General features: G+C 31.4%; 1 protein-coding gene across 3 annotated transcripts; it reads right to left on the bottom strand.

The window, feature by feature from the left end:
* Positions 1-927: 927 nt before the first annotated feature.
* LOC136037660 (ubiquitin carboxyl-terminal hydrolase isozyme L3-like) lies at positions 928-11,485 on the bottom strand. 3 transcript variants are annotated; one of them, XM_065720392.1, is made up of 3 exons: positions 11,467-11,485; positions 5,723-6,153; positions 928-3,156 (listed from the first exon to the last, which is right to left on the bottom strand). In XM_065720392.1, exons 2-3 carry the CDS (start codon positions 6,125-6,127, stop codon positions 2,896-2,898), a joined length of 666 nt encoding a protein of 221 aa, XP_065576464.1. In that variant the 5' UTR covers positions 6,128-6,153; positions 11,467-11,485; the 3' UTR covers positions 928-2,895. The 3 variants fall into 3 exon arrangements, with proteins under 3 accessions (XP_065576464.1, XP_065576462.1, XP_065576461.1); XM_065720390.1 differs by having other exon boundaries at positions 11,437-11,470; XM_065720389.1 differs by lacking the exon at positions 11,467-11,485 and adding an exon at positions 11,278-11,408.
* Between the last annotated feature and the right edge of the window lie 1,116 nt (positions 11,486-12,601).

Below are 12,601 nucleotides of genomic sequence, written 5' to 3'. Positions count from 1 at the left end.
AAAATGTTTTTAATGCTTAAGGCTTCAGTTGGAGTCCAAGACCCTTGATCATGTTGAAAATAATTTCGATTTTAATAATTTTGAAAATGATATTGTTAAGGGCTATGTTGCTACGTAACATATAATTCCACAAGAAAACATGTTTTTAATGCTTAAGGCTTCAGTTGGAGTCCAAGATCCTTGATAGTGTTGAAAATACTTTCGATTTTAATAATTTTGAAAATGACATTGTTAAGAGCTATGTTGGTATGTAATATATAATTCTGCAGGAAAACATGTTTTTAATGCTTAAGGCTTCAGTTGGAGTCCAAGATCCTTGATGATGTTGAAAATACTTTTAATTTAAAAATTTTTAAAACGATATTGTTAAGGGCTATGTTGCTATGTAACATATAATTCTGCAAGAAAACATGTTTTTAATGCTTAAGGCTTCAGTTTGAGTCCAAGATCCTTGATAATGTTGAAAATACTTTCGATTTTAATAATTTTGAAAATGATACTGTTAACGGCTTTGTTGCTATGTAATATATAATTCTGCAAGAAAAAATGTTTTTAATGCTTAAGGCTTCAGTTGGAGTCCAAGATCCTTGACGATGTTGAAAATACTTTCTATTACATAATTTTGAAAATGACATTGTTAAGGGCTATTTTATTTTGTACCATATAATTCTGCAAGAAAACGTGTTTTTAACGCTTCAGGCTTCAGTATATGATGTTCTTTTCTGCTATTGATATTTTTACTTCGAAATAATTACTTCGAAAGAATGCTTTACTTGTTTTAGCCTCACATTTCCAGTTAATGATGTTTTGAACAGTAGTTCTGCTGCTTTTCCTTTGTTTTTTTTTTATAAATTGCGTTTTATTTTTAAGACATTCAAAATTCTTCCAACTACCAGTAAATACACAATAAAAATAAAAATCAAACAGTGGAAAGCAAACATGAATTTATTAACATAAGATCAAAGTACAAATTAGGTTAATAAAACAAATCACAGAATTTGAGGGTGGTTGCAAAAATTTAAATTTGCGGAATTTGAAGAAGAGTAAAGAGGCGCCTGAAACACTCTTTGAAGCCACAATCTTGGCAATAAAGCTAAAATTAAAAGGCAAAAACTCGGTGACCGATTTCATTAGTTATATGAGATACACCCTTCCCCCTTCCTCCAAACGGAAAAAGACTAAATGTTAAAACCTAATAATAATAAGTAAAATAAATAAATAATTATGAATAAAAGTAACAGCAGGAATTCAAAACCTTAAAATCTAGCTATTGTCACACAAAAAAAGGAGAAAAAATCAATAATATGTCTTGTAGCCTACTAGAAAAAAAAATCTTTTCACGTTAGGTATTTTCTTGTTTCTAAAAAAGAGTTTTCTCCTCCTCAAAGCGAGAGTAAAAAGGCGAAAAAAAAACTCCTTTGTCTAGTACCCTTGTATTATCTGCCATCGTTTTACAGAAATTCCATTAAAAAAAGGGTCAATGTTGGTATTACCGGAACAATTTTTTGGGGTCATGAAACTATTGTTAATAGATGCATTTTGATTTTTTGAACATCTTTTCTCTCTTGCAAAACTACCGCAAACTCACCGTTATGGAGTTATTCCGGCCCAAATGTTCTTGTATTTTTACATATAGAATTGCAATCATTTCCGTTTTCGATGATCGGAAATTTGAAATCGCTAACGTTTCAAGACCGAAAATTGCTCTGTGGCTTTTAGAGACAATTTTTTATTAGGTTAGGTTAGCGGTGGTTTTGCAAAAGAGAAAAGATGCTCAAAAGGTCAAAATGCATCTATTAACAATAGTTTCATGACCCCAAAAAATTGTTCCGGTAATACCAACATTGACCAAAAAAAGCATGTTGAAATGGACTTTTGTTACCTCAACTCTAGAAACTGTGTAGAAGGGTTCTGGCCCTAAAAAAGAGTACGTGGAACATAGTTCACCCATAGTAATCCAAAATATGCAAGCTAAAAGAAATACATTTACAAGAAAAAAAAACTTTTCAAAGAAATAAGTTTGTGGCTTTTCTTTAAAACCTTTACTAAAAAGCAGCAGTTTTGACAAAGAAAGCTTTTAAGCATCAGATCTGTAGCAAAACAATGTTGATATCAAAAGCTTCGTTTTCCTCAGAATTTCCATTCTGAGGAAAACGGAGGAATGGAGGAGGAGGGAAAAACGGATGAACGGAGGAGGTCAAATATATTCAGGGACTTCTAAGCACCTCAAAGACCAACCACGAAAACCGGATTGAGATAATCAATAGAACGTAGTGGCTTTACGATTATAGGCTGCGAATTTGTGTTTAAACAGGTCACTTAATGCTTTTTGAATTACCACAGCCCTATGTCATTTCAGAAATTAATAACAAATTATAATAAAAAATGAACAAAAAGAGAAAGGGAAACGGGTATACTCACAGCATCACAGTTTACAACATGTTAGCCTATAGCATAAATAAGTCCAGTTAAGCATAAAGCTCCTAGTTTCAGATTGCATAGTCTACTAATTATTGTTTTGTTGTAAAATGTTCTCTATTTTCTCCAGCATTCATGGTTTTGCATAATAATTTTTACTGTTTCATACAAAGAAAAAATAATACAGAAAAAGGTCACTTTACACCCCTTAAAGTACTACAGCTCATTTGCCACGAAAAAGCATTAATAAGCAAAGAGCTAAAAAAAGAAAAACGAGCACATTTAACACCAGTAAAACATTTTACGATACCCTATACATTAGCCTATAACATAAACGCAAGTCCAGATCAGCTTAATGCTTCTAATTTCAGATTACAAAAGTTCTACTAACTATTATGTCATCGCAAAGTTCCAAAATATCGTATACTATGTATTACTATGTTTACAGCTGACCTTTAGGCTATGGACTATGGACTTTTACTCTATGGACTTCGTAAGAGCAACTACATTGAAATCCAAACTATTAGGCAACTTCGAAATAAACTTCTTGCATACATCTGCTGCATCTTCCAGAAATGTTTCGTCCGTAGTTTCACCATGCTTTATTGGTCCATCTTTTCTTCCATCCAATTCGTAAATAGCGCCATCTTTTTTAACTATAGCCACAAAATGAAGAGGGGTATGTGTGTTTGGATCTGGCGCTTGGGTTTGTCCTCCTATTGCACAAGCTTCATGAATCTGGGAATATAATTATTTGAAGTTCAATTTGAGTTTTATTTTAATAATATTTATACTGTTAAAAAGGCATAATAAGGAATGTTTTCATGGAAGATTGGATCATTAGACTGACTAATCAGTTAATTTGATTTACCAGATTAATTAATTGATTTTATTAATTTACAGAAACTATCTATTTAAACTATTAATTTAGAGAAATTACTAAAAATTTCCTTTATATTATCAGAATTGTGTTAGTTAATTGAGTCTAAACAGTTAGTTTGACTGATGACAAATTTCATTAATGAATCATAATCAATGAAAATATGCTAGTTTATTTTATTAGTTAAACAAGTTAATTATATTTTTTAGCCATTAGATTCATTTTAAATATGTGGTTAATGATTAATTTCAGCGCTGCTTGTTGTAAACTTTTTCTTGTGACTCCTGTTTCTTATAACTCCTTATGAGGTCTCTAATGAGGACTCATTAGATCCATCCATATGTGCCCATAGGTGCCATCTTGAACATACCCAATAAGAAATCAAGCCATTGAAATTAAACAGAGTCACCCCCTTAAATGAAGTAATTAGTCTTTGAAAGGGTTGCAGTCTACACCACAAACCTTATACTCTGTCCTCTGGGGGAATGATAACAATTTTATGAGCCCTAGTACAATATAGACACACCTGTTTTATGATGGGTTTTGAAAAAAGTAATGAATGAACTAGGAGGAGCACGGGTGTGATTTCAGCATTATAGTCGGGTTTCTGGGGACCCTCCCCGGAAAATTTGCAAATAATACAAACCCAAATGCGTCTTTAAGCTGCCTCAAAACTTTTTGGGTGAACGTATTTCATATTGAACACTGAACACCAAACGGTAAAAAAGCAAGGGCGGTGTGGGCCTACCTTAAATCTTTGATAATATATTTTTCTTCAAGTGGTAAAGACGATAAGTTCCTTTAGCAAAGAAACTATTTAATTAATTTCAAAAACATTTTGCAATATATAATGAACAAAACAAACACAGAATTAAGTTGAGAGTCCTTTTCCACGCCTGGCATATATTGATTTTCGTAAACTTACTGTACCTTATCAAAACTCAAACAAACTAGCGCTATTTTAGTTACTGCAGTATTGATGTTAATTTAATGAAAAGCTAATTAAAAAAGTACCTCTTGACCTAGTTCAATTTTGTATTTTGACAAAGACTGAAACTAGCAAGACATAAACCAGTTTCTCACAAATTATCATCTCTAGGTTTATTTATTAAATTAAAATTGTGAAGGGGGTGTAACTACCTTTCCCTGCCCTAAGTGATGCATATGGGGAGGAGGAATAGTTTTGGGAGGTTGCAACTTATCTAATTCTCTGACGCAGGAAGAGTGAATAAGATCAATACAAGCATTTCAAGAAAAATCAAGAATCAATTAATTAATAATTAATAAGAGGATAATTAATAATTAATAAGAGGATTAACAATAATTAATTTACAATAATTAATTAAATCAATTAATAATTAATTATTAATCAATTAATAAGAGGCAAAATTCTTGACACTCTTGAAGGCATCATTCCAAAATATGACACCAGGATGGCTTCACATGACCTTCAATTAAGTTAATAGCATATTCTCATAAATTCTCTTTCACAATAAGCTTTTACCATTAACGTCAGCTGAAAAAACAGCTACCATTATGGTATCAGTTTCAAAAGACAATTCCGCCACACTTGACAGATTTTTTTTTCCTTCAAAATACATTTTTAAATTTTCAGTTACTATAGGCTAGAGTCCATTCTTTACTATGTTGCATCTGATACTGCAACCATAATATATGAAAGTATAATACGAATTTAATCATAATGATTATATTATTAAATGTTTTGGGTGAATTAACGACCACATAGTACTCACTAGCAGTCCTGGGTGCAAAAATAGAAACAAATGAATTGATACCCTTACAATGAGAAATAGTGTGCTTTTATACAGCTTAGAAGTTACCAAAAGTTTTCCAAGACTTTGCTTATTGGGACAGTTTTTTATTAGCAATTTATATGATAACCTTAAAGCTGGCTAAGCAGATTTGATACGGGCAGGGTAATTTTGTATTTCTGATCCATGTCTTGATATCCTCTATTCAAGACATGATCAAGATCATGTCTTGAGATATCCTCTATTCCCTTTCCCAAGAGATGCAGCTGTGCTCATCAATGGGACAAGGAAGTCTACCAGATATTAGCAAAAAACAACAAACTTGACTTTCTTTGAGCAAATTTGAGGGATTCTTGCTTTTACTGTGGTATTTAAGGCGCTACAGAGAAAATATTTTAAAAAAGGTAAACAAAATTAGAACACTCAAAACACATAATAGGCTAGATTGCTATAACTAATGTGCCTCAACTCAACTGTCTCAGATATATATATATATATATATATATATATATATATATATATATATATATATATATATATATATATATATATATATATATGTATATACATATATATATATATATATATATATATATATATATATATATATATATATATATATAAAATAAAATAAAAAAAATTAAAAAAATACCTGTGCAATGGTTTTTGCAAGTTCGCCACCTTCACTCAATAGACTTACGCCTCTTTCCATAGGGTCTTTGTCTTTATTTGATTCAAAAAATAGCTTCAGTAGTCCCTCATTCAGCTGAATTGGACTATTTCCAATAGCATGCAGCAAAGCAATTGTTCCACAAGCATTGTTGACAACTTGCTTCATAAAGTAAACATTTTTGATAGATGGGTCACCTCCTTCAGCCTTTTCACTCCCCACAGGAAATAGAAGTATCAATGCTAAAACTGGTTTTGGAACAAAAGACAGCATGTCTTTGTCAAGGCTAAAAACATCAACAATCTTCCACTCTTGAGGAACTCCAGTTTGCTGGAGGAACAAATTCATTGAATCAGGGTTTGATTCAAGTGGAATCCAGGAAACCATTTTGCAGCTTCAATGTTTTCTTAAACCTAGAATAAATTTTAAACAATATTTCATTGTTGAATATCATGGCTTATTATAGCTTTAGAGCCATCAAACAGTTCACGGTAACAAATCGTGAATAAGCAGTCATTTGAGCTAATAGTAACCAATACTCTCAAAAAATAACATAATTTTGATAACCATGAATATATCCATTTAGGACCCCACAGAGACCATTTGAGACGCCTATCTATTATCATCATAGCTGGCAGACACGGGATTTGTCCTATTATAACATCTTAGTCTTAATATGAAAAAATCATTGAAGCTTAAAGTTACTCATCAAAAGTTATGAGCCTGAAAAAATTTGCTATATTTCGAAAAAGACAAAACAATCTAAAAAGATTAAACAATCTTAATGAAAATAACACCATCATGTTCAGCATATATGAAAAGCCCTGTTGCAGAGTTTTCAAGTACCAATCTCACATGGAATTTTGTATTTTTTTTTTTATGAGAAGAAAGATCACAGAAGCTTGTTTTTTTTCCTTTTTTTAATGGTCCTTGAAAATGGAAAAGAAGCTCACTCAAACAGACAATTAAAAATTCTAGTGCTTTTTTAAAGTTATTCTAAATCTAAAATGTAAATTTCACCTATGAAAAAAGACCTTAGTCTCTAACAAAAATGTCAAAAAATGAACTTTTGCATAAGTGATCTTTCAAAAAAGCCTCAAATATGTCAAGCTGTTTTTTTCCATTTTTTCCCAGGAAACAAAAAAAAAAGAAGAGAAACCAGGCAAACATTTTTTCAAAAAATGAAACGAGCCGATAATGGTTATTAAAGGAATCAAAATAATATAAAATCAAGACAAATTTGTAATATAAATTTGCCAAGTTAAAAATTATAGGTTTTTAAAATTCATTCCTTAATGATGGTTTTGTGTATTTACGTTTTTGACTCATTTAGGGCTTAGTTAAGAGTGAAAAAGGCTTAAATTAACTTCAAACTATACCACTCTTTTAGCTTAATGTATTTCAGACTTTTCAGCTTTCTAATCCGAAAATGGTAATTTTACATCTTTTTATGAAACAAACTAAATTTTTACTCTGTTTCTGGTGATTCATGCAACCCTAACTTCCACCTCCTAGTTAGAACATACCCAAGGCTAGGATGGGTCAGAAAAACCTTTCATTGGATTTTGATTGCTGAGAAATGCACATCATAATAAAAAGAAAAATACGAGAAGAAACACAAAATCGCAAAGAAAAGAAGAACAAGGACAATAAACAGCCAGTGAAAAATTAAAAGTTATGCAAATATTTTGGTCAAGACCTTCCCTTTGCCTTCCTCAGAGCAGAATAAACTAATAAAAATATAAAAAAAACTTAAAACAAAACACAAAACTAAAATATGATGATCCATTCTCAGTAACTCAGTGAGTTACCCTTTCACCATCACTGAAAAAGGGTCATCATATTTTAGTTTTGTTTTAAAGTTTGTTTGTTTGTTTTGAAACGAAATCAGGAGCTTCAACTTCAATCAGGAGCTGATTTAGTTTTTCAAATTGAGTCCCCCTCAGATTGCATATTTACTAATTATTGTGTTGTTGTAAAATGAAACAAGTAATTTAAGCATGGATCAGAAATTCGTTTTAATATTTGATTAAAACAACAAGGTTACCAACAATGTAAATAAACATATATATATATATACATATATATATATATATATATATATATATATATATATATATATATATATATATATATATATATATATATATATATATATATAATCCTGGGGGAATGGCCTCAAACTCATTTTTTTTAATGAGCTGCCAGTACTGCAAAGTTAACAAGTGTAAATTCTCATTACCAAAGTTTTTTGTGTTTTTTATACTTTACGGGTAATAAAGTTCATTCATTCATTACCAAAGTTTCTGATATTTCCAGATCTGAATTTGTATTATCTAACTATGTGGCTTCAAGTGGGTGATACCATTGTAGTACCTGAGCAGTGACAGTGTGATCCATGGGAGTGTCCTGATTAAGTGGAAACATTACTAAGTAGTGAAAAGGATTGTGCCACAGAGAAGTGGCAATTTTTCCTTTCAAAATGGTGTATGGGTTTGTTAGAAAGGATTTATAGGGTTGCAAAATTATTTCAATTGTTTTTGCAAGAAATTCATTTTAATGCTCAAACTAGGCTCAATAGTTATAATAGTTATGCTTATGGAGATTGGTCTTATCTATTAATCAATATCAATAAATATTCTCCTTTGCCTAACTCCAAGGAAGCTAAAACATAAAGAAAACAGAGTTATTTGTTAAACAGTTGTTTTTTAAGTAACAGAAGAAAAAGATATTCTGTTATTTTTAGCATTTTGGTTATTTTTTTTACTGTTTCTGCTATGGACAACCCCTACTGTAGACCCCTTCATGAAAGTTATAATCAGTTAGCTTGAGAACTCTTACAGGTGGCAAAATACTGCTAAAATACAATACATCTAGTATTTCTAATAAAAGATGACTAAAATGATTCATTGTAGTCTAGTTTAACTCATAAGACTACATTTTAGCTGATGGCTGCAAATATATAGTTTTTGCTTTCAATAACGACAGTTTGACTAAAGGCATACTAAATTTCTAAAAATCTATATTTTTTTTTTATAAACATTATTCCCATTTAATTTGTAATTTCCTTACAGCAGATATTACTTAACAACTTACCAGCAGGTTAAAAGACCTGGTTAACCTTGCATATAGAACAAAATCAGATAGGCAAAAAAGCAGTATGCTATTTGATTTCCATTCAATGCTCTTTACCTTAATTCAAGAGGCAAAGAGCATTGAATGGAAATCAAATGGTATATTGCTTTTTTTTAAATACCTGATTTTTGTCTAATATGCAAGTTTGACCAGTTCTTTTAAGTTGCTGGTAGGTAGTTAACTATTGATATCTGCTTTAAGGAAATTACAAATCAAAAGTAATAGACATAATAATTACTGCCATCTCAATTGGATCCCAGCCCTCCTAAAAAGGCCAGACATAGAAGGCCTAGGCTATATGCAATTGATTTTTTGTTGCTGTTTTTTTAACTGACTTTATTTTGTATTTTGAACATCAATGAGAAAAAAAAAATAATAGCAAATCTACAAAATCAGCAAACATTACAGGGCTGCCACTTAGTCCCTAAAAGTGCATAAAACTAGAGAAGGTCCCTAAAACAGCTCTCAAGTCTTTTTTGCAAATTAAGCCAATACTTCAGCTAAAAAGCCTTTTTAGTGTGATTAATTAAAAAAAAATTCCACAAAACAAGTTTTTCAAGGAAAAATAAACAACACCATTAAACCAAGAATGAACAGAAATAAAGTCAAATAATCTTCCAATCATAAAACTACCACAATTCACTATCAATAAATAAATGAAACTCAAAATGAACAGAGATTAATTTCTAAAATCCCTCTTCAACAAACTAAAAATGTATAAAGTGGGCAGCGTTTTTTTGAAGCCAAGGGACTTTAAATACTAATTCCAGTTATCACAAGTAATTTCTGTATAGTAGGAAGTCAAAAGATAAGTAAAAACTCACACATCAATTAATGTTAAAAGCCAAGATTGTTCACTATCACTTTTGAGTTTAAACTATGCAGCTGCAACTGAACAAAACAAATGTCCAATTTTGCTCACAGATACCATTATTATAGAGCAAGGCATATTAGTCCATGAGCCCTACAGGCAGCAGGCAGTAGTATTTTGATCAATTTGATAAGGTATGGTAAGGTATAAGGTCTTACCAGGGTATGACAAAGGTGTTCATAGATACTTATGTAAAATCCTTAGAGCCTGGTTTTGAAGGATTTGTAATGGTTTAAGATGGGTTTTAAATGTTGCCAGATAAACAATAGGACAATATGATGAATAGGAATGAACTAAAGAAAAATATAACAATCTTAATATTTCACAAGGGAAAAAATGTTGCAACCTATACATGATTCCAACTCCTTGTGCTGCTTTAATTTGTAGACAACCAAGATGACCTTTAAACAAAAGATTATAATCAATCTCCACACCAAGATACCAGATCAAACTTACCCTTTGGATGCTTATATTTAGGCCTTCAACACTCACCTTATCAAATTACCTAATTGATCAAATCAATGCTACTGCAGGCATTAGTATTTTGATCAACTAACAATTCAAATCAATACTACTGCAGGCAGTAGTATTTTGATCAACTAACAATTCAACCAATCAGAATACAAACCTCACCCTGCTGCCTGCAGGGCTTGTGGACTGATACCCTTTGCTCTATAGTAATGTTATCTGTAAGCAAAAACATATGTTTGTCTTGTTCAGATACAGCTGGCTAGTTTAAACTTGAAAATGAAAGTGAACAATCTTGGATATTGACATTAATGGATGCATGAGTTTTTTTTTTACTTATCTTTCAACTTCCTACTATACAGAAATTACTAGTGATAACTGGATTTAATATTAAAATATAATTTGCACAACCCCAACTTTTCCCTTAGCTTCAAAACCCTGCCCACTTTGTGCATTTTTTGTTTGCCCCATGGAGGAGGAGGGTCAATCAGAAAAGGATGCACTTCTAGGATTAGTATTTCTAAGTGCTATAGTATGGATACTATGCTGCTTCACAGTATAGTTTCCAATTTTGACAGCTTCTGATGAAACTAAAGCTTTACCTAGTAACATCTTAATTGTTTGTTAGGTAGGCATATAGGCCTGGATCAGGGCTGTAGAGAAGGAAACATGTTAAGAAAAAAATTGTTCCTTCAGAATATGTAAAATAGTTGTAATTTACTTATTTTGATTGCAATTCTCTAATAATTCTCCTCTGGTCCCTAATGGGCAAATATGTAATCTAAATTATATTTTTCCTTGGCTATGCATTTTATTATTTCTTCATTTTGTCACATTTGATTCAATTTACAGGCACAGAGATTGAAACAAGAGGTACATATTACCAAATGGATGGGAAATATATAATTTGGGCTATATATCTGTACACTGGGGGGAGGGGGGAATGTACAGGAATTGCAGTCAAAAAGTGCTAACTACAATTTTTTTACACAATATGAAGTAAGAATTGCTTTTTGACATATTTCCTTCTCAAAAACTTAATTCTAGGTTTATAATGTTTTACCCTTGACTTTATCATTGCTCTGTTTTTAGCTAGGCCTATTCTACAATCTTGGTTCATTATAATAGGCTATTAGCCTAATCTAACATTTTTAATGAATAAAAATGATAGCATTTAAATTGTTTAATATTATTATTATAATAAACATAATGTCTTTTACACTAAATATTTAGCGGTGCTTTTAAAATATACCTCTAAATTGTCACCAGCACTGTCATGCAAGAAAATCCACCAATTTGTCAGAAATGCGAAGGAAGATTCCGGCACATGTCGTGCTCAGAGATTTATTACCACAATAAGTACCAAATGATATAGGTAAGCAAATATAACAATTTAGCTAGCCAAACCATTCAATACTACTTCAACTCTAGCCCTCTTTAAAACTTTCAGGATTTACTTCTGTTGTTGTTTTTCAGTGTTGGAATAAAATAAAGGATGCTTTCTGAAACTCCGCCTTATATTTTCAGTTTAATTTTTCACAATTTTGCCCTTCAATCAGTTTATATGTAACCTAAGTATGTGTGTTCTTCAGGGGCGTAATAAATTACAGAATGTTTTCTACGAATCCCCATTAACTTTTCAATTTTTTTTTAATTTGCTCTTCAATCAGTTTTTATGTAGCCTAAATATGCAATTCATCGAGGAATTGCACCAAAGAACAAATGCCACTGTTTTTTTATATGAAGTCACGGGTATGTGAGCCTTAGGTAAGATGCTATTCCATTCTACATCTATAGAAGCACCTCTTAAACTTTTGAGGAATCAAAAATGTCGAGTTTATAAGGCTTTTGGCTCGAAAATTTTCTCACCACGGGCAGTAGCATTTTCAAAATGATTTAATTTGCCCAAATAATATAATATTACCAAAACAATAATAATGCTTTTGGTTTCAAGCAAAAACAGTTTCAGATGACAGAATTCAATAATTATAACATAGCAAATAAAAATTAGATATCGCTATAAGTTCTAATGTTATTTTATTCTTTAGTAAATAACTCCAATAATTCCAGGAAATGTGAATTGTTTTTATTCTTGGCGGGAACCGAACGATGGAGCGTCCTGTCCTGTACCAAAGAACCTTTGCATGACTTCTCATAATTGCTTTTACGGCCGCATTGGCTATCGTCAGCCCTTTTCTAGTCCATCCCTGCTCATGTTCTTGGATCCCCCATCCCCATGGCCCTAGATCTATTTTGAATTTTTAATCTTTGAGATTTTTCTTTTGTTCTCCTGGCCTTTTGTTTCCAGGAGGATACTGTTTGGTGCATTATGACTGAAGGCTTCGGAAAGTCTGGCTGAGAAATTTCATGTGACGTCTTTTGACAAT

Source organism: Artemia franciscana, chromosome 17 (genome assembly GCF_032884065.1).
Source record: "Artemia franciscana chromosome 17, ASM3288406v1, whole genome shotgun sequence".
Lineage (NCBI taxonomy): Eukaryota > Metazoa > Arthropoda > Branchiopoda > Anostraca > Artemiidae > Artemia > Artemia franciscana.
The sequence above is the reverse complement of the archived record's forward strand: the minus strand, read 5'-3'. Positions and strand labels throughout refer to the sequence as shown.

What these genes read in the sequence shown, in the direction of transcription:
- LOC136037660 (XM_065720392.1), bottom strand. Translation starts at nt 6,127, where the DNA reads ATGGTTTCCTGGATTCCACTTGAATCAAACCCTGATTCAATGAATTTG. An exon ending in TTGCAAAAACCATTGCACAG is followed by an intron (nt 3,157 to 5,722) that starts GTATTTTTTTAA and finishes TTATATTCCCAG; the next exon opens with ATTCATGAAGCTTGTGCAAT.